The following is a 22,573-nucleotide window of genomic DNA, read 5'->3' on the forward strand; positions in this document are numbered from 1 at the left end:
ACGAAAGAAGGAAATAAAAGTGTTTTAAATAAACCTAGTCAGCTGAAACGAGCTTTGTGCAACTGACTACAGCAGCTGTGCACGATTTCTGAGCGCACTATTTTTTCCTTCAGAGTGAATGGCACTGCGTTGATTGTCTTCTATTCGTTACGTTGAGATTAAAACTGTGCGACATTTAACACAGCCTGTGCATCATTCATTTCACTCAAGTTCACTGTTCATAAGTAGCTGTGCTCATGACTAAGCAGTGGTGTTGGACACAAGAGTGATCAATTATATACTGCAAGCATAAGTCAAGCAGACATCATGTAACTATTTTATTTCAGCGCAAAGGATGTATATCACACAATCTGTATTAAAAATATAAAACAGCACAATAGCAAAAGTAAATTAAAATTCAGGAATATCAAACTTCACACAACAATAGCACTAGCGAAGTATAAAATCAAATCATGCTCGTAAAGACCATGTTGGCAAGATGGAACTATTTCATTAGAAGTACCAAAAAAGTGCTTCAATTGTAAAATTATGGAGACCCTTCAGGAAAACTGGGACAGTCCATTGAAATGTCCTAAAACATAGGTTGACCAACCCATTGCCTTGATAGAATAAGCTTCATGAATAAGCTCCCATGTTTGCAGACATCTTTGTATCCGAAATAGGAGAATGTAAAGGAAAAACTGGTTGACTCCCTGTAGACTTCCATTCACAGAGAAAACAGTATGAATGAAAGTCTACCGAAAGAGATCACATTCCTGACTCTCACTATAGTGTTCGCATATAGAGTAACAATCCTTCCAGTTGCAGTAGTGCCTTGTGGGCATTTTGCAGCAGGATTCATCAGAAAAGATTGGTAGTTGTACAGATTCCTACAGCCTTAGACGCTTTTTGACTTTCTTGATCTTCGGCTCTTCGGGAGTGACTTCTGGAGACGATGCTTTGCTGCGCAATTGCTGGCAGTTATGTGCTTCGGCTTTCAGCGCTGTGGTTTCTTTATCCACACTGTGTGCAGACTGCTTGTCAGATGCATCAGCTGCAATTAGAACAGTGTACACAGTAGAACATTAGTGAACCCTGCCTGGAACTCTTACAACAGTAGTAAATACTAACAAACACTAATGCCGGGCAGGGGTGTCAATACAGCAATGTAAAATTTCCCTCCTACTTAGCGGAAATTTTCCATCTTGCCATTTTTCTACCACAATTATTGCTACTAGATGTTTCTTTTGTAAAATCAACATGCACCACTGGCAGTCATATGCTCTTCAAAGACTCAAGGTCCTTTAAACGAAGAGTCTCTCATTACAAAGGAGAACTGTTACTGTCATCCATGATGAAGTTAGCGCCAAAAATGAGGACCAAAGTAGGAGAGAAGACACAACACAACCGCTCGTGTTGTGTCTTCTCTCCTACTTTGGTCCTCGTTTCTGGCGCTAACTTCATCATGAATAAGATTCAACTCGCCCAACTTTCCACCTTACTACTGTTACTGTCTGATGGAAGCATTGTTCAAAAACTTCAGAACCAAGAGAGGTTTGTCCAGAAACTTTAATGGAGTATCCTTAAAGCTTGAGGTGCTTAACTCAAACCTAAAAAAATAAATTTCGCAAAAATGGCACAGCTCTTTGAACATAATGAAACAACTACTATATAGTGTCGGAAGCACTACACTCCGTTTCATACATAGCAGGCAATGCTGCCAAAGCTAGTGTGCCTGTTCGCGCAGGCTAAGTCCACACGCAAAAAGTAGTTCGCCATACAACCAAAGCGAACACAAACATATTTCGTAGCGACAAATCTTCAGTGCCGTAACTGGCACCTCCTGGACTTCGTTTTACCTCCTGCCACATTTTCATCCTGCGAATCGTCGAGATTCCGAGAAGCAAAAAGTACACGTGGCGGTATGATATGTGGTTGGTAGGGCGAATCGCCCCTACTCAATCTGTGCCCAAAAAGTAGTCCGCACTCCATACAGATTATGGCCAGAGAGCCCGAACACTGAGCTCCTCACAGCTTCGACCGTCATTTTCAATGCTATCACATCGTTTTGTACTGCTCTTTGTATTCGTCCAAACAATGACCAAAGTTTCGGGAAGAATGAATAATACGTGGCGGAGTAATATGGTTTCACGGACGCACTACTTGAGCAACCTCCGCAGCGTTGCCTGCTGTGTATGAAACGGAGTGTAGTGTTTACACACCTTACTGCCGTGCACAGCTTGGCTATGTCTTCCTGCCGTCACAGTGCTTTCTTCATTGTTTCAATTTTCCTTTGTGTTGCATGTCCTTTGCTTTGTAAACTGTGAATTGTGACATTAAACATCCTGAAGTGATTATGGGTTATGAGGGACACCGTAGCGGAAGGCTCTGAACTAATTTCGGCCACCTGTGGTTCTTTAACGTGCACTGAGATCACACAGGACACGGGCGTTTTAGCATGTTGCCTCCACTGAAATACGGTTGAATAACACCATCTGCCAGGCTAGTTGGTTGCGATCCATATGTATCAGCAGAGCGAACACAACACAGGAAGAATGAGGAGAAGGTAGTACAGAGCGCTGAACTTCCAACTTTTATTTGAACTGAACTGAACCCGCACTTATATACACACGCCAGGTAAAATCCCACCAGGGGGAGTAATCGAGGCGTGCGATCGAACTTGGACCCACACGATGTCCAGGGCATCAAAAAGATAACTGGCATGTGTATATAAGTGCGGGTTCAGTTCGGTTCAAATAAAAGTTGGAAGTTCAGCGCTCTGTACTATCTTCTCCTTCTTCTTCCGGTGTTGTGTTCGCGCTGCTGATACATATGAAATATGGTCATGGCCAGGATCGAACCCACGACCTTCGGATTGCCAACCACATGGCAAAGCCACTGAGCCACCGTGGACATCACTCAAGATGTGAACTTGGCACTTTTTAATGCGGCAGACCTACTAAGCGCATTGTCCGATTTCGGGCATACGTAGGTATGTACACGTACATGTAAGTACATATGTACCTGGGTGAAGGCCTCCATGGAAAGACTTTCAGGGCAAAGACCTTTAGGGTGAAGGCTTCCATGATAAATGCTTTCTGGGTAAAGGCCTTTATGGTTAAGGCCTTTAGAGTAAAGGTCTTTGCCAAAGGATGCTTTTGCATTCACAGCAAGTAAAGACCTTAAGTGCCCACCGTAACTATTGCTGTTACAACCGTAACTACTGCTACTACATGACATTCCATGCTTAGCCATGCTAAACCGTCTGCAATTTTTTTTATTAAGCAGTGTGCGATACCACGAAATGAGCCAGATTACAAAGGTACAGATGGTATTTCTGTAAATGTTAAAATGCTGACAAAAGCACCCAGGGATCCTGGTGGATCTTGTTAAAAGCTTCAGAGAGCAGGGATGCAATCTCTTAATTGAAGAATTGTTTAAAAGCCTTATTCTCAGAGTTCAAAGGAGCTCTGATATGCCTGTCTGAAACAGTTACTCCAGCTGAATTGAGCTTCAAAATTTTGGTGCCCTGTTGATAAGCAGCATAATACAGTAGACTCTCAATAATTCAAACTCAGATAATTCATAATTTCAATTAATGAAAACAAATTTCAAATTTTGGTTGACAGTCTATACTTTCAATGCACTTCAAGCTGCTTAATTGTTACCGCGATTTCCCTCAAATTCAGTTAATGCAAACTTTTTGTCTTGCTCTCCCGGCACGCGAAAGAGCAACGACCGAGGTCAAATACATCAGGTTTGCAGCATTGCGTTAGCCAAAAATTCTGCCTGTCTGACTGGTTAACTCGGAAGGGGGGGCCGTGTTGATCAGAGTCACCCCATCGCCGCGTAGTTTCGTTTTCTGAGCTTCCCTACCAGCCTGCAATGCTTCAGTGGGCGAAGCCAAGCTGTGCGCCGTTTCGGATGCTAATTGGCGCATCGTTGTTCTTTTTCTTTTTTGAAGGCATCTCGCCGTTCCAGTACAAATTTGTGTCCCCCTCCCTTCCCTTTGCATGGTCCTGTGCGTCGATAATGCGCACTGTAATCATGAGCTGCTCGCTGTGTGGTGAAGCCTCCTTACACGGCCACCATTGCTAGCGAAGACACTCCTCCGCTACTGTGTCGCACCTATGAAGGAATCCGCAGAAGGCCTTACTATTTTTGGAGCAGCTCTGCTTTGCTATTCCTGACAGTGGGCATGCAGTGCACCATAATGGAATTGCGAAAAATAGTCACTGCCACGCACTTTCCTCTTAAAAGCAGACAACCATTGCTTATCTTTTTCATCAATTAAATCTGCTGCTGTGCGAAACTGTTTCTGAAAGTTAATTTTTTGTATTGTAGCCATTCGACTGTTCGACCTCCGGATAACTCGGACCTTGTTTCCAGTCCCTTGAGGCCTTGATTAATGTGATTTTACACTATTGGGAACTTGGCACATTATTGGTAACTTTTTTGCAACCACTTGAGTAAACATGCCACTGCCTTTCACCCATATTTAATGTTGTGCAAAAAGGTTTTAGCTACATTTGCTTAAAAAAAATAGATACTATTTGTATGCATAGATACGCATAAAGCAAACTGCATTTAGTTTCGGATCATATTAAGGTGCATTTCCAGTAATTTAAACTTCTCATAATTCAAACAAAAATCTCTGGTCCCTTGAAGTTCGAATTAGAGTCTGCTGTATAAGTAATTGTGCCATATGCTTAGAGTGTTCATCAGGAACAAAGGGTTGGCTCGAGACACTCAGCATGCACTATGCAGCCATACACCATCTCCAACCTCGCATGTCATATTGGTATGGAGAGTCAATAACTGTGAGACTAAACAATACTTCATCCACTGAGGAAAAAACCTAACTTTACCCTGAACGGTCGATAAGGTCTATGTGAACATCCACAGTGAGCATACGTAGTGAATTATCTTTGTGTTCCCGTTCAAGGAAGATTGCTTTCATTTTCATGAGTCTGTAAAACAGGGTATGCAAAATGTGTGTGTTAAAATGTCCCAAAATGATGTCATGCTCAAAATGAGATGCTACACCCAATGTTAGAATATAAAATAAAGATATTAGTGACGGACTGGTTCTAGCTTTTTCTTTTAAGAGATGATTTTTCAAGAACAAGTGTGGGGCCATTTCCTTACCACAGCAACGAACTGCACCGATAGAATATTTGGGGAATGATATACGACAACGGTTGACGTACGTGATTTTTGTTGGCTCGAAGCAGACACATCTTGGTATACCTTCATTATTTTTTCAACTTCAGCACCAGCAAATGCACTGATATGCAGGTTGCTGAAACATTTCTTCAAAATCTGAAAATCAAAAACACTACGTGAATATTTAAAAATCTTGCAAATGCTCATACGGGCATTTATAAACTACCTCAGTCCGCACTGTGTCCTCCATAAATTCATCTTCATCAAAAGGCGACGTACGAAGATTTTCTGGAAGTTCGAAAACGGCCCAGTCATGAAGATTTATAAAATTCCAACTGATCACTTACTTTTGGAAAACCTTGCGCCTGATGCATTCAGGTCCGATATTTCGGCATCTTTCTTTTTTAGCAAAGCGCACAGGCGTTCTCTCTGTTCTTGCAAAGCCGCTAGCATGACCATCATTGGCAGGGTGACGTGCGAATAAAACTAGATAGAGAAGAAATAACGCGCACAGCACCGCTTATCCGCTGATAGAAACAACAAAATAAACGCATTTACCTCGGATAAGAATGCATCTTGGGCTCACCTGATTGCTATCAAGCGCAGTCATCATGAAGGTCCAGCGGAATCTCACTTCACCTATTGACATGTTCAAGGAGACTTTCAAAGAATCCGAGTCAACGACCGCTGTCAACTCGGGCGAGTTTTTCGAGCTGCCATCAATCGCGGCTGACACTCCCTCAGACAGATGCCGCACAAGGCTTTCCGTTATAACCTCAATAGATGGATTCAGATCCTAAAAGAGAAAACAGAGACAGATCATTATAATTTATTTTTCTGCTCACGCTTGCCGATCAAGTCCAAATGCAGCGCGTTCGCAGCGATAACCGACTTGCCTTGCATCTGCCTTGAAGAACATCTTCTTCGAGAATTTCTTGATACAGAGATCTGAAATCAGTCGCCATGATTCTGACAGAGCTCGGCGTTGTAATGAGCTTGATGTGACCAGAAAAACTATCACAGCAGAAACATCTCCATGGTTTTGAAAACGCTTCGTCCAGCGTAGCAGCAGACGCTCCCAACACATCCATCTTTATGGATTTGGATGCGGCTTCACATAGCCTCCTGTGCAATGCACCACAGTAATGCTAAATATGCTAAAGATGCAAACAGCCCGAGTACTTCTGGTTTTACAATTAAAAAATGAGGCAATATGGTCGATAACGGCGGTTACCGCAGCACGCCGCAGCATGGTAACGCATATAGCTAAGCGTCGGTTATGCATTGCTGGCTTGTTTACAATAAGACAAAGCGTAGCCATCCGTAGCCGTGACCGCACGATTTAAATGCTAAAAACTAGAGTACACTCTACTAAAAACTGCAGCGCCGCTTGCGCAGCTGTCTGCAGTTGGTTCCATAGAATTAATATGTTGGTTCATTGACGGACGTTTGGCAGAAGTGTTGCACCACACGCATACTTATTTTATGCTCGGTTAGTCACGGGCGACGTGAATGGCATCGATCAACTAGCTCTCACGGATTTCACATTATCACCTCGTGCGACCTCGCAGTTCCGCTTACGCCATTTGAAAAAGAAGAAAACGATTCGAAATGGACGTGGACATGCAGCCCACAGTCATCAAGCTGGAGAAAGATTTGGAGAAGGCTATCAAAATAGGTAACAGATTGACCTTCGTTTGTGCTCGAACTAATGCTGCGCGTTTGTTGCAGGCAACAACTTCCTAAAAAACAACGCGAAGTTGGAAGCAGAGCTAGAGGACACGCATAAACGATATGGCTCCAGGGTTGAGGTATGTTCAATTTTTCCTCTGCCGCAATGTCACAATTTTATTAGTGGCTTATTACAGAAATTGGAGGATACGATTAAGCTCCGCATTAAGGGCACGACACGACAGCGTTAAGGAATTAATGGCCATGGGCGTTGCATAACCCTTCTCGCAGCGCCGCCCCTCCTCCTCCGCTCTAAGGGTCTGTTCGTCGTTCCCGTTTCGTCGTTCCCGTAAGGGTGTGTTCTCGTTTTCTTCGTTTGTTTACTGGATGTTTCTATTGCACTAATCTGTGCACCTTGTTTGAATTACTCGTAGCGGCGACTTGGGTTTTCTTATGCTTGCACTCCTTGCTTTGCACCAGAGGAAAATAAATATGTGTGCAGTTGACGTAGTGCTTGCCACTGTCCTAGAAGTAATGAATCCAGCTCTCAAAAAGTCTACAGAGAGAATACTGATGCTGCATCTAGTTTGTTTCATTTCCACTGCATTTGCTCAAAGCATAAATTAATTTCTTGCCTTTTCTCTCGAATGCCAAATACAACACTTATCCGGCAATTCCTGAACATGGTAACGTTTTCGCGGTATTAAGCATGAAATGCTTTTAGCTCCCATTGTCGGCAGTGTGGTGATGTCACGCCGAGATCGAGAGCCAACATCCGGGCACTGAATTCCACTCATCCGGGCACTGAAACGAGAGCATCCTGGCACCGTACGAGATTTAACGAGACTTATACATGATCTGTTAGGGGCTTTGAGAGAGGGCCGCTTAGAGCAAGAGGGGAGCTTCAGGGCGAGATGGGCCTTGGGGCTGAAAAACTGCTTCCGCGCCGTCCCCAAGGATGGCGCTGCGGTCCCACACTCACGCGTCCTGCGGAAAGCGATCGCTTTGCGAGTGATACGCCACAGCAGAAGCCTGCTCGCCCCTGCCGACAACACCGTGATTATGCGGCCACTCCCGAAAGCCACAAGGCCGCCGTGGTTTGCGGCTGCCTACCTAAGCCCGCAATATTGCAGGCGATCGCTTTGACGCAACAAGAAGAGTGTGGTGTGGTGTGGTGTGTTGAACACTAGACCCAGTTCAAGATTTTGACTAGTACCATCTGCAACCAATGTGTTATGCCCGTAAACATTTCATGCTTACTCTACTCTTGGTTACGGGAGAGGCAGATTTTTTTAGTGTTAAGTTCAACGCGGGAGAACCCAAGTCACCGCAACCAATAATTCAAACAAGGTGCACAGATCAGTGCAATAGAAATATCCAGTAAACAATCGAAAACGGGAGAATACGACGAACACACTCTTAGAGCGGAGGAGGAGGGGCGGCGCTGCGAGGAGGGTTATGCAACGCCAACGAAGAAAGAACCCTATATTCATCTATCTGGGTTCTAAAAAATTCTCCTGCGCAATTCACAGGTCTATTTCTGCTCAAACACAGACCACAGGGTAGATTATGATAGTCTACGTTTTTCGATAAATAATTTAGCATCGGAACTTGTGTGGACTGCCCGGAATTGGTGAAAAACTGGGCTCTTCTGCCCGAAGCATTTTCGTCAAAGCAAGTGGAATAGCCGGTTTGAAAGGCTGTGCCATCTGGCGAACGGCGAGGCAACCATTAATCCTTGGAGCTGGGGTAGGTCTTGCAGTACCCCAGATGACTAAGCCTGTCAAAGCTGCTGCTCCGCTCGCCGAGACGAAAATTCTCCGCGCAGATGACTGCAGTTTGTAGCCGATTCCGGACAGTTCAGGCAAGTTCCGATGTTTAAATTTATCGAAAAACTCAGACTGTCATGAGCTACTCTTTGGTCTGTGTTTGAGCCATAATAGACCAGTGGTATGCGCAGGATAATTTTTTACGACCTGGACAGATAAATACGGAACACCCTGTATATGCGGGATTGATCATTCTCGACAGTCATAGATCGTTGGGGGTGCTCGTATTAGCACTCCTGGGGCAGTGGTGCAGCGTTGAACGATGCACCACTGCCCTTCGGTGGCAGTTGGCTTGTGCAAGCCAGGTTGCTCTTCCCGAGCAATCGCTTCCGACCAATCGCTACTTTATCTGCCACCTACCACGGTGGGCACTTTGCTTACAATCTGATGGGCAGGTTGTGATGACGCCAGAAGGTCACATGACCAAGGTGGCCCACCTGCCATCTAGATGGGTCATCTAGGTTGCTTCTCTCGGGATTTTTCGCGAACTTTTCGCTCACTATCAATGACGCCGGCTTTTCTGCGGCACAAGCTTCTTAACGTTATCGCGTTAAAATGTTGCCTGCACAAATGTGACACGCACGTTGTAAAAAGCGTTGTATGACAATATGTGGAGCAACACCACCTCCTCGACTAGGGCAGCGACCGGTTGTTGTTACCTATGATAACTCTACTCCTTTCCCCATTCCTTTCCCACGCGGCACGGCTACAGGGCAACATGTTGTGTGAGGATGGCAGATGCACTAGAAAAGGACGAAGGTTGATAGTGGTACTGTGGCGTGATAGATTCAGAAAGGGAAGAAAGGGCTTTGCAGTGGTATAGTCAGGGCCTTTGCAGGGCCTTTGTCCAGCTGCCGTTTACGAGCAGCTTTTACCCACAACCTCCTCCATCATACCGATGGAAATAAAGAAGATTATTATTATTATTATAGTGAGCCAGAATGGCGCCGACTTAACACATTCGCTGCGTCATGTGTCACCGGTGTGTCACATCATTTATTCACGCTGTGCGGCCATGAATACTGTGTCATATGATGAAGCCATGGGACACAGTTTATTGTGCAGTCCTCTTTGTTAGACCTCACAATGAAATCTGACTAATGGCTTCATCGTACTGCACCGCCGCGGTGGCTCAGTGGTTGCGGCGCTCGGCTGCTGACCCGAAAGATGCGGGTTCGATCCTGGCTGCGGCGGCTGAATTTCGATGAAGGCGAAATTCTAGAGGCCCGTGTACTGCGCAATGTCAGTGCACGTTAAAGAACCCCAGGTGGTCGAAATTTCCGAAGCCCTTCTCTACGGCGTCTCTCATAGCCTAAGTCGCTTTGGGACGTTAAACCCCAATAGACCATTAACCATAGCTTCATCGTATAACCCCGTATTTATGGCTGCACAGCGTGAATAAATGACGTGACCCAACGGTGACCCACATTGCAGTGAACGCATTATTTATTTTTATTTATTTATTCATACTGCAAGCATACGCCAAGACAGGAGTTGCGATTTTTTTTTTCTTTGCTGTATGAAGTAACATCGCAGCTATGCAAATAGCACTGCACATGCATAAACAATGAGATACATAGCATTCAGAAGAAAAAGCAGAAATGCATCAATAACAAGAAAAAGGAACCCCAGGTTACCACACCCCGGTTAAAGATAAGTTGAAGCCTGTCATAATTTTCAAACTCCGAAATTTTACGCATGGAATTTAAATAAAATACTGAGCGAGGCTGTCAGAAGCTGACATACAGAAATCATAACTTGCAAACATACGTGTGAAAATCATCATTTCAACCGATTATACATACCTGCAAAGGGCTTTTTCAAAAGCGTGCACATCTGGAACACTCAACAACATGTTTTTCCAATTTGTTCCACTCGTCAGTGGTTCAGACCAAAAATACAAAATGACTTTCAAAAAAGTGTTTAAAAGATTCGGTTATAAGCTTTTTAAGGGTGTGATGTGTTTTGAATGCTTTGTCCTTGTAGAGCCGGGATTCTATAATGTGATATATTTTTCCAGGTCTGCTTTATAATTGCCTAAGCGTCTCACAATTTTTCTAATGTGGTTATCGCCACCTGCTCCAGCCTATACTGTCGCGAGATTGAATGTGCGTGCTAAGCTTCTGGTTCGCGGAGTGTGTCCAAGGAGGCACTTGTTCGTCGTCTGTCAGTGCTTGGCCTTGTACGCGACAGGTATACGTCGCGAGTCACATTGCAGCAACAAGGATTTCATATGTCATTGAAAGTGAAGCGACGAGGGAATGGAGGTGAAGGGTGGTGAGGCCCTGAGGCACACAACACATGCGATTACTGCAGTATTTTTTGTCGTGAAAAATGCAGACGACAGTGGAGACAAGTATTGTCAACCATGCCAAGGCCTTCTTGAGGCGTGGTACAGTTCACAGTCAACTTTGTTCACATCTTAGGTGTTGCCGTCTGCAGTCATCCCTGTGGTATTTCCCTCTCTGGCCACTAGGTGGCGCTAGTGTTCTCGCCCCTTGTGGATCGGCAAAATAAAAATATACAAGATTGAATAGCATAGCCAGGCCTGGGGTGCAGCTTGAGCTCAGTGACCAGAACGCTTTACCTCACCGGGACAGGATTTAGCCGCCCTGATGTAGCACACAACGTACGGGCTGGATTCCGAGAGAAGGCAAGCGTAGCCGCCACAAAGTTAGGTGGGAGATGAGATTGAGAAGTTTGCGGGGATAGGGGGGCTGCAGCTGGCAGAGGACAGGGTTAATTGGAGAGACATGGGAGAGGCCTTTGTCCTGCAGTGGGCATAGTCAGGATGATGATGATGATGAATAAAATTTTCAAGTTCAGAGTCCCACACAAGTGTGTACGCGCATGTTACCGAGCATTCATTCTTAGTGTGCAGAAAAGAGCATATGCCTTCTGGAGTGCAACTGCTTGAACACTGTGGTGCATTAAGCATGAAATGTCTAGGTGAGATCTGTGAACTTCCGTTATTGTTTTGCAATCTGCCATTCTTAATGTCAGAAATGTAAAAACTTTAACATTTATAAAGTAGCTGGAGTTATCACATAATTTAAAACTCACTGCTAAAGCTGTAATATCCGAGTGTCTTAAAATGGCAAAATGCCCACACACACTAGCGCATGAGGTGGGGCAGCTTTAATTACCAGATTCATTCCTTCACCTGTTGATGTAGGAGTATGCCCATTCGAATTATGATTTCAACTGTGATTCAAGTGTACCCATCGCAGTAATGAAATGGTTATTTATTTATTTATTCAAATACCTCACGGGCTCTGACTGGAGTATTATGTGAGGGGGGTTACATCTGGGGTGTGAAAAAGGAGCAAGTGGAAGATGGTTGTTTTAACATCATTGTGCAATAGCAAGCAACCAACTAGAAAATAGAACTAAATTGAAAAACACACCACAGAACACAATTCAGAAAAAACACACTTCAGAACAGAATAGTGCTTATTTTTTCTTCGAAAATAACATAATTTGAGATGTGAACAATGTTGTCAGCAAGGCTATTTCAATAAATGATTGCACGGGGCAGGGCTGATGAGTTGAATGCAGTGGTCCTTCCCAAAAGACGTTTAAAACTGAGGTGATTATGCAGTCGGTGAAATGTGCGGGCCCGTTAGACTTTGCTGGGTCATCAGACCGAAACTTGAGTACGCATGCACCGTCTGGGACCCTTACACAAATCATAACATTGAGGCACTGGAAATGATCCAGCGAAATTGTGTTAGATTCATCTTTAATAAATATCGTTCTACTGACTCTCCAACCACTCTTATGGCACAAAACAACATACAGACATTGCAAACACGAAGAAATATTCAACGATTGAAATTTTTTTTCCTACTCAAAAATAACAAACTGTCCTTGAGCCCAGATTTATTTCTTAAACCGATCACAACGCGACTAACACGACATCGTCACACGGAATCACTGACACCTTACAGGGCTAGAATCAATGCATTTAAATGCTCATTTTTTCCTCACACAATAACTCAATGGAGTGAACTCCCGCCTGAGGTTGCAAACAGCATCGATGCCATTAACAAAATTACTTATTGATAATTGCTGAGTTGTTTTTTTTCCCTTGTTCTTTACTATGTTCTATTACTGCTATGTTAGTTTTGTGCTATGTAATCTGCCGCGCCTTTTTTTTTGTGCTTTTGCCCCTCCTGCTTGGACCCACCTTAGGGTCTGCAGTATACTGTAAATAAAATAAATAAATAAATAAATAATGCTTTTGGCATCTGCACCAGCTGACGTGCCAGCATATAGTCCCCCCAGGCCATGCCGGCCGTTGGACTGGGTGGATTCTACTCTGCTCAAGCTGGGTTGCGTGCGCTGTATTTATTCCCTTGAAACCATGGGAGCCCCAGGTGATGAAGAATCTTGTCACTGATGAGAAATACGCAAGGAAGTGCAGTTCGCGTACGGTGCAACATGTCATTGTTTTGAACATTAGCAGGAAGAAAATAGGTCAGCAGGGTACGTTGTTAGGCGAGTTGGTTCGTGACGAAAGGAAGGTAAGTGCGCGACAAGGACAATCACGAAAGTGAAAAGGATAGTGAAGAGTTTTCTCGAAGGGTGCACCCTACCGTGATTTGCCCCCTGTGTGTTTTCTGTCGCTTTTTCGAGATTCATGCTTGCATACCGATTTGAGCCTGTACTGAAGAAAAAAGAAAAAAAGTAAAAAAAGTATTTATATGTAAGCCTGCCTCAATTTTCAATTAACGTCAGTTGAAGTTTGCACTCGTCCCGTCCTGTCTCTTCTCTCATGATCGTCCTTTTTACGCACTTACCTTCCCTTCGTAAAAAAATTCAGGGGGCACTTTGGCTCTCTAATGTGCTGCAAGGCGAAAGAGTTTCCTGGCGACTGTTTGTTTTTATTTACTTTTTATTCTTCATATTTTATATTTTTGCTCCTTTTCTTATATTTATTGCTTTTTATTTTTATTTTCATATAATTTTTATTTTGTTTTTATTTTTGTTTTCATATCTTATTTTTTATTTGTTTTTATTTTTGTTTATATTCTTATTTGTATTTTTTATTTTCCCTTTTTTACTTTATTCCTTTTATTTTATTTATGAAACCCATGCATTCACTAGGTGTGCCTTTATTCATGCTCGCACCTTGAGCCTTCGTGGCAGAGTGGTAGCGTCTGCGCTTCAAATGCCAAAGGCTCTGGTTCGATTCCCACCCTCGGCGCAGTTTCTTTTCAAGCAGTGACACCGAAAGGCGGACAAATCTGCCGACACGGCTGCCGACGAGTCTGCTAACGACAGTATGAGGCATTAAAGGCTTTCGCCTTAAATATAGGTGACATCATTACAGCCCGTGTCACTGTCATACACGGGGCACTACTGCGTTGGGTGCCCGTGCTTTGCTTCAGCACTGCCAGTGCTGATCTCTCCTCTCTTTGCAGGCTCTTCAGCAGGAGTTGCACAGCACGCGGATGAAGTTAGAATGCTCCGCGGAGACGGAGAAAGAGCTCTCCGCTGAGCTGGAGCTGGCCAAGGATGAGATTGCGAAATCAAGGAAGGAATGCTCCATGCATCAGGCTGCCATGAAGAGACTCGAAGCTACTCTTGACGAGGTGCGACCAAATGTTTGTGGTTTGCTTTGAGCTGATAGAAACCACGTTGGAATGAAAGGTGCACTGAAGAGGAATCTGAACTCGTATTTTTACCGCAGGAACTCTATTTATTTATTTATTTATTTATACAAGTACCTGCAGTGCCCAGGGGCATTATAGCAGGGGGGACAATAACAGTAAACATATACCTAAAATGAGCCTGTGACAAATATTAAAAATAAACAATAAGGCACATTTGTCTAAAATAAAATAGAACACATCACTGAAATGTCAGTCCGAGAAAAGTTTTGAAAGGGTGGGAAGCCTCTACAACAGATTCGCCGCCAGGAAAGAATGAAAATGTTTATCTGTTTTACATTGTTCTATGCTCTTGGTGAGCCTATTCCAATGTGAAGAAGTATGGGGAAAAAAAATTACGAAACACATCAGTTTGACATGGTGGTACAAGAACTTTCTACACGTTCCAAGTGTTCTTGGAAACTTCGAATTATTGCCCTGTGTGGCCGAGTTCCCTAATTTAAATCGGATTAACGTCAGGCTCCCACCTTTTTTTTTTTTTTAATTCCCTGCAAACGATGGGAGGAGTCGACCAACCTTTCACCCAGTCCCGTGGCGGCTTGCCGCTCTGCCATCGGTGGAGTGATACGTAGTGATTGGCGAAAGCAAAGAGTCCACGCGTATTTTTATTTCCATGGGCCTAATTTGCAGCTGTGTAGCCTCTGACTGGATCTATTCACGGAAATCTAAAACAAAAAACAAAACAAAATAAAAGCGAAAGCAAAGTCGCCACGCGACTGCCTGAAAAACATTCCATGCATTGGTCGACTCCTCCCACCGTATTCGGGAAATTAAAAAAAAAAGAAAGGCGGGAGACGGACGTTAATCCGATTTAATAAGGGAAATCGGCCGCACAGGGCAATAAATCGACGTTTCTAAGAATGCTAGAAACGTGTAGATCGAGTTTCTGCGGCAAAGAGACGAGTTCAGATTCCTCTTCAGTGCACCCTTAAAGGCAACGAGAGAGCAGATCTCAAGCCCGTTGCAAACAAATAAACAAAGTAAACATACCCTTTAATGATTGCATGCACTTAGTACACCGTAAATTAAGGAAAAAATGGCAGTTAGCTTGGAACAATGAAGTAAGCAACAAACTACACTTGATAAAGCCAGTTTTAGGCAAATGGAAGTCTTGCACACACCGGAACGTTTTAAGGAAGTTATTCTCTGCCTGCTTCGTGTAGGACATGCACACCTCACTCATAACATTTTATTGACAAAAGAAGAATAACCTCTCTGTGAAAAGTGTGGAGATGAACTAACAGTAAATCACATTTTACTCTCATGCGCAAAAGTCGAGAAACCGAGGGAAATTTGTTTTGCTGAGTTTTATAACAAGCACATTCCTTTACACCCAATGTTACTCTTGGGCGAGGATGCAATTGTCGATATATCTTGTGTGTTTAGCTTTTTTGAGAGAGATAGGTTTTCTCAACAAACTCTGAATTTCAGCCACTGCTTTGCTTCATTTTATTATGCACCTCAGCCACCTTCTCATTCCTGGCAAGGAGGCCGAGGTTTTGTTTTACTGGTCGGGAGGCTCGACATCCCTGCCCAGCCAAGGATCGCTGCTGAGGCTACCTGACCGTCTTTAAAGCTTTTACCTTTAGCCATTCCTAAATTTCTTTTCCTGTATTATTACTATTGTGAGACGGGAGACAGAGCGCAGGATGGAGCGAGCTTTAATGGCACCCGCAAGTATGGCGACCAACCCGTCGAAGAAGAAGATGAGCGATGATGATGGATATGTACAGATGAAGACGAAGGTCGCATGTTGTGCTTTGAGCGATGATGATGGATATTGTACAGACGAAGACGAAGGTCGCATGTTGTGCTTACACTTGTGGGGATTGAGCTTCTTGGGCTACCCGAGTGTGCGCCCGCTTCTGCCGTTTCGCTCGTTAGAGAGACTCCCCGTGGGGTGTCCGCGAGCGGAATTTGGGCAGCCGCGCTACTTGTCCTCCCTTGCAAGGGAAGCTCTTCCGAGAACCGCAGTAAATCACCCTCCCTTCCGTTCTTCCCGCTTCGACCTCGCGTCTCCATTGGGTCACTCCGAGTGACAGTTGGGGGCGTTGTTTCGGCAAGATGTCCCGAGCGGGAAATGAGCGGGGAGATCGCCACCGACTCGGGCAGCAGAAAGGTGCGTAGAGTTTGGCTCCCGGGTGCCCCGGCCTTTGCCGGGGGCCCAAGAACGCGGGTGCTTTGACGTGCGCATCTAGTATGTATGCTTGAGTCCAGGCCCGAACTTCCGGAGTCGTGTAGCACGCCTGTGCGGGGCCGACGCGCTCCGGATTCGGGAGGGCCTGATTTGGCTGGTTCTCCGTCATCGCCGGCCATTGCTGGTGACGACGCGCGATGAGCCATCGATGTGCGACCTGCGTCGTCAAGATGTGCTCCGCGTTTACCCCATCCTTCCTCGTTTTGCGCTGCGCGTGATTTAACCCCTTTGGTTGGCCGCGCGGCATGCGATCGCCCTTAGCTGTGCTGTCCCGCGTGTATGTAGTCTTTGCTTTGTGCGCGCGGCTCCGCGGGCCCGCTTTCGGGTGCTGCGGCGGGGCTATGGGTTGCACCGAGGTCTGGGGATTAGTGCAGTGTTATGTAATGCAGCTCTCTGTGTAATAAACACTCGTGCTCTTAAATAACTGCGCCTTCCTTCCTTCGGAGCGAGAGCGCAGGCGCGCACCAAGCGCTGGCAGTGCCCTCAGCTTGCTCCGGCCCGAACCCGCGATATGTGGGCGAAGTGCTACCTAATTAGCACACCGTCACACTCGGGTGATGACGATCCCACATAATTGGCGCACCAACGTGGGACAGTTCCTACCTTTGTAGTTACTGCATTCAGTTGCAAGCTTCAGGGCTAGGTAAGCCAGGTGGTAAAGCGCATGAGACGCATTTCTATCCTCTGTTGCGGGTAGTTAGGATCTGTAGTTAGGATCAAACTTGCGAATTCGTAATTTCGGGTCGATGGATGCGTGAGAAAGCAACCTTTATTCGGAACTAAAGCAATTCAGTCAGCCGCCTTTTGCCTGGTTGCTATCGCGCTGGCGCCGAAGGGGAATACGCGTATACGAGCATCCCCGCGCCGCGCCGAGGAGTGGCAGAGCAGAGGCCTGGCTTGGTAAGACGCTATGTAAGGGTGGCAAAACTGGCCGGACTCCTCGGGAGTAGCTAGGATTATCTCCAGCCCAAAGAGCTCTTCAGGGCCCAACGCGGTGACCCCTTTCGCGTTTAGAATTCACGGTAGTCTCAGGGAGACAATGCGTCGGAAAGTCGCTGGTATTGCGTCGCGCGCATGAGGCCGTGGAATTCTGTCTCTTGAGAGAGACCTGGCGCCGGAACGCTAGCTTGTATTGCAGCGTGCGCCGAGGGGCCGAAGCCAGACGGAACTGGCGTCCCCGGGGCTGGCCCTGATGGGTCATGACGGCTCGTGCTGGAATATCGAGTCCACCCAACAGCGTCGCAGCATCTCTTTCTAAATTAACGAAGTTCCGTCACGACCCATGGCTGTTGATTGTCAGTAACGCAGATTTACCGCGGGAAAGCACTCGTTCTCGCTTTCGAGGTGTTGAGAGCCGAGCCGCCGAATCAACCCTAGCGATACCCGCGAACCTTTGTTCCGCGGCGAGAGACAGGGTCAAGATGGCGCGAAAGGATCTTTCCTTTCTGCGCGCAGTTTTTCTCTCCTCTTTTTCGTGTCCTCTGTAGCGCGCGGAGAAGTCGAATTACGCTGCCGACTTGATAGCTTACTTTTGTGAGCGAGATAGCTGATGCTGAGGTCCATTGATTTCACGTTTTGGCAAGCGGGCACGACCGAAGCATACGATCGCTTTCGGTTGTCTCTTCGGTGCCTCCTCAGACGACATTCACTTTTGTGTTTTGTCCCGTGCTTGATATCGGACATCTTCCGTTGAGAGCTGAGCTCGGACTTTACCAGCCTTCGCCGTGGCGAGGCCGTTCCGCGGCGTTCCCGGAGCGAGCTACTTCGCTGAGCCTTCAGCCCGTATATGTGAGTGGAAGAATGCATGTTTCGTTTCTGTACAGTGCCGTGAATGTTTCAAAGTGTATTTTCGTGCTAAATATTTCCCGTCTGTATAATATGTGTTTTGAAGTGCTTTGCTTTCTCGCATATGTACAGTGTAGTATTGTAGATAAGCAACCGCGTTTCCGGTCACTTCGGAAGAGGGCCTTCTTTGTCTCATTGTGGCGCGAAGGGTCGTGTGCGGGGTTCCTTTTTTTTCCCGGAAGAGCCGGGAGGGCCTGTTGCTGTGGGGGTGAAAAGCTTTCTTTTCCTCCGTGCGTGGGCGTGGGCCGGTGCCCTCCTCCTTTCCACTGTGCCTGGTCGCCGCGTAGCTGCTGCCGTTTGCGCCTCTCGTTCGCCAAGTGTTTCTAGAGATGTCGGAGAGGCTGTGTGCGCGGACATGAATCCGTCGAACGGGGCCCAGATGTGGGAAGAGAAAGTAAAAAAAAGAAAAAAAGAGTATGCCGAGAAGCCGCTGAGGGGTATGCTTGTTAGCGACGTTTCGGAATGTGTGTGTGCTCGCGGTCAGTCTCAGTTGCTCGCAATCCTCCTTACCCCGGACCATTGTAGCGTCGTCGGGCGCTCGCCCGCTGGGGTGGGGGAAATTGTGTTTGTTTGTAAATACTTTTTCTTGTTCAGTGGTATTATTGCCCGTCAGGAGCCTTGCAATGGACAACGGCCATGGAATTGCCATGTTTATGTTTTCGTTTTGGGACGACTGTCGCCGCTTCCTGGTTTCTTCAATGCGTGTGCGCGAGCCCGAGGCTCGGTGGTATGTGCCAAGGCCGAATCAGCGGAACTTCAGAGGCACCCTGTGTGGGGCTGATCGCACCGTAGAACTGCTGAGACACCGTCTTCAGAGCATCGGGTGCCTGGAGAGCACCGCCATTGCGGCGCGACGACGTCGGGGTGAGCTGCTTCCGGTGCATATCGGTGGCCGTTCATCAGGACCGACCGATTCAACCGAGATATCGGCTCCGAAGGCTAATTGTGTGGAACGTTTTCCGGCGCCCCGTCGTGCGCGCTCTGATTCATTGTGGCAGCATGGACGCTCGTATATATATGCCAGATTTTAACTTATGTAATGATGTATAGCTATGATTGATGTACACAGAGTGCATTGATTATGTGATGTTCGAGTGACCGCATTAGTAATTTTGTAAGGCGAGAATACTTTTGTGCCTTTATTGCGTAGTGTCGCATGCCTGATGTTTTGTGATTAGAATTCTCAGTAATCTTGTTGTATGGGTGTGTTTAAGGGCTGGAGGAATGGCGAAAGGCTGGTAGCTCATTGATGCTAGCGAAAGGAATTCAGTGCTGTGTGGAGTGACCGTCGCTCTGTTTTCAGAGAGACGGGGGCATTTAAGAAGAGGGGGATGTGGGGATTGAGCTTCTTGGGCTACCCGAGTGTGCGCCCGCTTCTGCCGTTTCGTTCGTTAGAGAGACCCCCCGTGGGGTGTCCGCGAGCGGAAGGGGGGCAGCCGCGCTGCTTGTCCTCCCTTGCAAGTTAAGCTCTTCCGAGAACCGCAGTAAATCACCCTCCCTTCCGTTCTTCCCGCTTCGACCTCGCTTCCCCATTGGGTCACACCGAGTGACAGTTGGGGGCGTTGTTTCGGCGAGAGGTCCCGAGCGGGAAATGAGCGGGGAGATCGCCACCGACTCGGGCAGCAGAAAGGTGCGTAGAGTTTGGCTCCCGGGTGCCCCGGCCTTTGCCGGGGGCCCAAGAACGCGGGTGCTTTAACGTGCGCATCTAGTATGTATGCTTGAGTCCAGGCCCGAACCTCCGGAGTCGTGTAGCCCGCCTGTGCGGCGCCGACGGGCTCCGGATTCGGGAGGGCCTGATTTGGCTGGTTCTCCGTCATCGCCGGCCATTGCCGGCGACGACGCGCGATTAGCCATCGATGTGCGACCTGCGTCGTCAAGATGTGCTCCGCGTATACCCCATCTTCCCTCGTGTTACGCTGCGCGCGATTTAACCCTTTGGTTGGCCGCGCGGCATGCGATCGCCCTTGCTGTGCTGTCCCGCGTGTATGTAGTCTTTGCTTTGCGCGCGCGGCTCCGCGGGCCCGCTTTCGGGTGCTGCGGCGGGGCTACGGGTTGCACCGAGGTCTGGGGATTAGTGCAGTGTTATGTAATGCAGCTTTCCGTGTAATAAACACTCGTGCTTTCGAATAACTCCGCCTTCCTTCCTTCGGAGCGAGAGCGCAGGCGCGCACCAAACGCTGGCAGTGCCCTCAGCTTGCTCCGGCCCGAACCCGCGATATGTGGGTGAAATGCCACCTAATTAGCACACCGTCACTCCGGTGTTGACGATCCCACACACTTTCTCCCCTCGCGTACGAAAGTGACCGGCCCGGGCGCAGATTAGGGCACAGTAGGGCGACGGGCGAAGGGCTTTAGGCGGGAAACATGAACAATCTCGGCACCTCGGCAACGACGATCATTAACAGGATGAACAGGGGCAACGCGATAGTTCACCGGGGACGTTTGTTCGAGTACAGTATACGGATCAATATAACGGCTCAAAAATTTTTCACACAATCCCGGGGTACGCACTGGAGTCCACAGCAGTCCACAGCTTACACTATGTAGTTTAAACTTTTTAAGCCCTCTACAACACTGATCACTTTCCAAATTTTTATTAAAGGGAAACTGCATAGGTTTAGAAATCAACGAGCTTAAGAGGGTCGAATATGTGAAGCTTGCAGGTAAAGCATGCGAAGTCTTTTTGGGCTAGCACTTGAAATAGTATACAAGGAAAGGTATACAGCAAAAGGTATACGAGCAAAGTAGTAAAAAGAAAGCGAGAGTAGTAGGCACTAAAAAAAAGAAGAGGTGGTCAGGCTGAAACAAAATAACAAGTTACAAAATAGCAAGCCAGATTACGAAAAAAATTCGAAATCCAAACCAATGGCATGATGCAAAACGAGGCATGCAGAAGAAACAGGTGAGTCAAAACAAGAGAGCACATTGTGAAATAAGCCGAGCGCCAAAACCACTGAGCAACCGTAACAGCCCTAAAAAAAGAATATGGAAAGATCAGTCCACCACAAGCTACACACCATTGCTTGGTAGCATGCCACTGTCATCAATTTGCTTTAAAGAGAATGCTGACAACTCGCCCAGACATGCTTTGAGATTAAGATGGAAATAAAGTGACCATGCCTCACATTTTCAATATGCGTGCTATTGCAGAGACAGAAGAAGGCAGCAAAGAATGCATCTTTGCCCATCAGTACCATTTCCAGATTGCCTACGTTCCACAACTATCCGAACATTCAGCAATTAACCCAGTTTTCTACATATTTTTTTTCTTTATGCAGAGCTCTAGTGGCCCAATCAGGCAACGTGACTTGGCAACTGTATAATTGCTCTGTGTTTCTAACGTATTGGTCCCTGCTGGCACTGATAGCATCGACAATGATGCATACTGATAGTGGAGAAAAAAACCTCGACCTGAACTGCAGAATCTTGTTACAAGTGGCCTGAAGAAGTACTGCTCGAGCAGAGCTTGTTACAAATTGATTCTTATTCCCCAGCACGCTTAGGGTAGCCAGGGAGATCTGCAGAGCTGTAGAAATTCTGGGTGGAAAGCTTTGTGGGCAACCCAAGTTTCCTTGCAGTGTGTTGTTCCCTCTAGTATGCTGTTACTGCGTAACCAGTGTAGTTAGTCTTCTTTCTGCAAAAAGCCATGGTTTCTGCATTGTGTGTGCGTGTGAAGCATCCACCCGTTAGCATCCCTGGTGTGGCTCAGGCCCAGGGGTGTACCTGGAAGCTGTCTTCCCTGGGGCACCCTTCGTTGGGTGCACATCATTCATTCATTTCATTCATTTATTTATTGTTCTTTGTTGCGTTACAAATGTACGCAAACACTGCTCGGACCCATAGCCAACGGCTAGTAACAGGTCCAATAGAAAAAAGTATACACGCATCCAGGCAACAGTATATCAAAATAATGGAAGTTAGTATAAAGAAGGCTATACATCACTGTCAACACTTGTAAGAGCATCAACAAAAGAAACGCATGTATTACATATTTTATAAACTAAAAACTTACAGATCAAACAAAACGCATAGAACTTACACAAGAATTACGGCATCACAAAAAGCTAGGGGAAAATAGCTGGTAAGTATTTACAAAGCATCACAAGGGTACAGCACACGAGAAGAGGATAAAATGATTTCAGTGTGCGCTTTTTAATTACAAAACATTTTTAGAATAGACTGAAATGTATAAATCTATAAATAAATCAAGG

At 46.3% G+C, this 22,573-nt stretch overlaps 2 protein-coding genes across 3 annotated transcripts in view; one reads left to right on the forward strand and one right to left on the reverse strand.

Annotated features, from left to right (window-relative positions):
- Positions 1 to 300: 300 nt before the first annotated feature.
- On the reverse strand, positions 301 to 6,419 carry LOC149338771 (non-homologous end-joining factor 1-like). 2 transcript variants are annotated; one of them, XR_016283454.1, is made up of 7 exons: positions 6,042 to 6,419; positions 5,732 to 5,941; positions 5,493 to 5,631; positions 5,372 to 5,433; positions 5,190 to 5,301; positions 2,202 to 2,300; positions 895 to 1,033 (listed from the first exon to the last, which is right to left on the reverse strand). XR_016283454.1 is itself a non-coding variant. In XM_089547784.1 (6 exons), the coding sequence occupies exons 1-6, from the start codon at positions 6,234 to 6,236 to the stop codon at positions 870 to 872; spliced, it is 882 nt and encodes a 293-aa protein (XP_089403910.1). In that variant the 5' UTR covers positions 6,237 to 6,416; the 3' UTR covers positions 301 to 869. The 2 variants fall into 2 exon arrangements, 1 of the variants encoding a protein (XP_089403910.1); XM_089547784.1 differs by lacking the exon at positions 2,202 to 2,300 and having other exon boundaries at positions 301 to 1,033; positions 6,042 to 6,416.
- Positions 6,420 to 6,497: 78 nt separating this feature from the next.
- The window catches only part of LOC149338772 (protein Spindly-like), a 49,254-nt gene continuing 33,178 nt past the window's right edge, over positions 6,498 to 22,573 (forward strand). The window contains exons 1-3 of the mRNA XM_089547783.1: positions 6,498 to 6,823; positions 6,877 to 6,956; positions 14,072 to 14,242. Of these exons, the coding sequence (XP_089403909.1) occupies positions 6,757 to 6,823; positions 6,877 to 6,956; positions 14,072 to 14,242 (318 nt within the window). The 5' untranslated portion in view covers positions 6,498 to 6,756. The remainder of the gene's footprint in view (positions 6,824 to 6,876; positions 6,957 to 14,071; positions 14,243 to 22,573) is intronic.

Source organism: Amblyomma mixtum, chromosome 6, assembly GCF_055824585.1.
Source record: "Amblyomma mixtum isolate Tamu chromosome 6, ASM5582458v1, whole genome shotgun sequence".
Classification (NCBI taxonomy): domain Eukaryota; kingdom Metazoa; phylum Arthropoda; class Arachnida; order Ixodida; family Ixodidae; genus Amblyomma; species Amblyomma mixtum.

Bases quoted from the DNA above. Each gene is read 5' to 3' on its own strand.
- LOC149338771 (XM_089547784.1), bottom strand. From the start codon at position 6,236: ATGGATGTGTTGGGAGCGTCTGCTGCTACGCTGGACGAAGCGTTTTCA. The intron at 5,632-5,731 runs GTGAGCCCAAGA...TTCTCTATCTAG, and splicing joins CTGCGCTTGATAGCAATCAG to TTTTATTCGCACGTCACCCT. The intron at 1,034-5,189 runs GTACGTCAACCG...TTCTAATTGCAG, and splicing joins TTCGAGCCAACAAAAATCAC to CTGATGCATCTGACAAGCAG.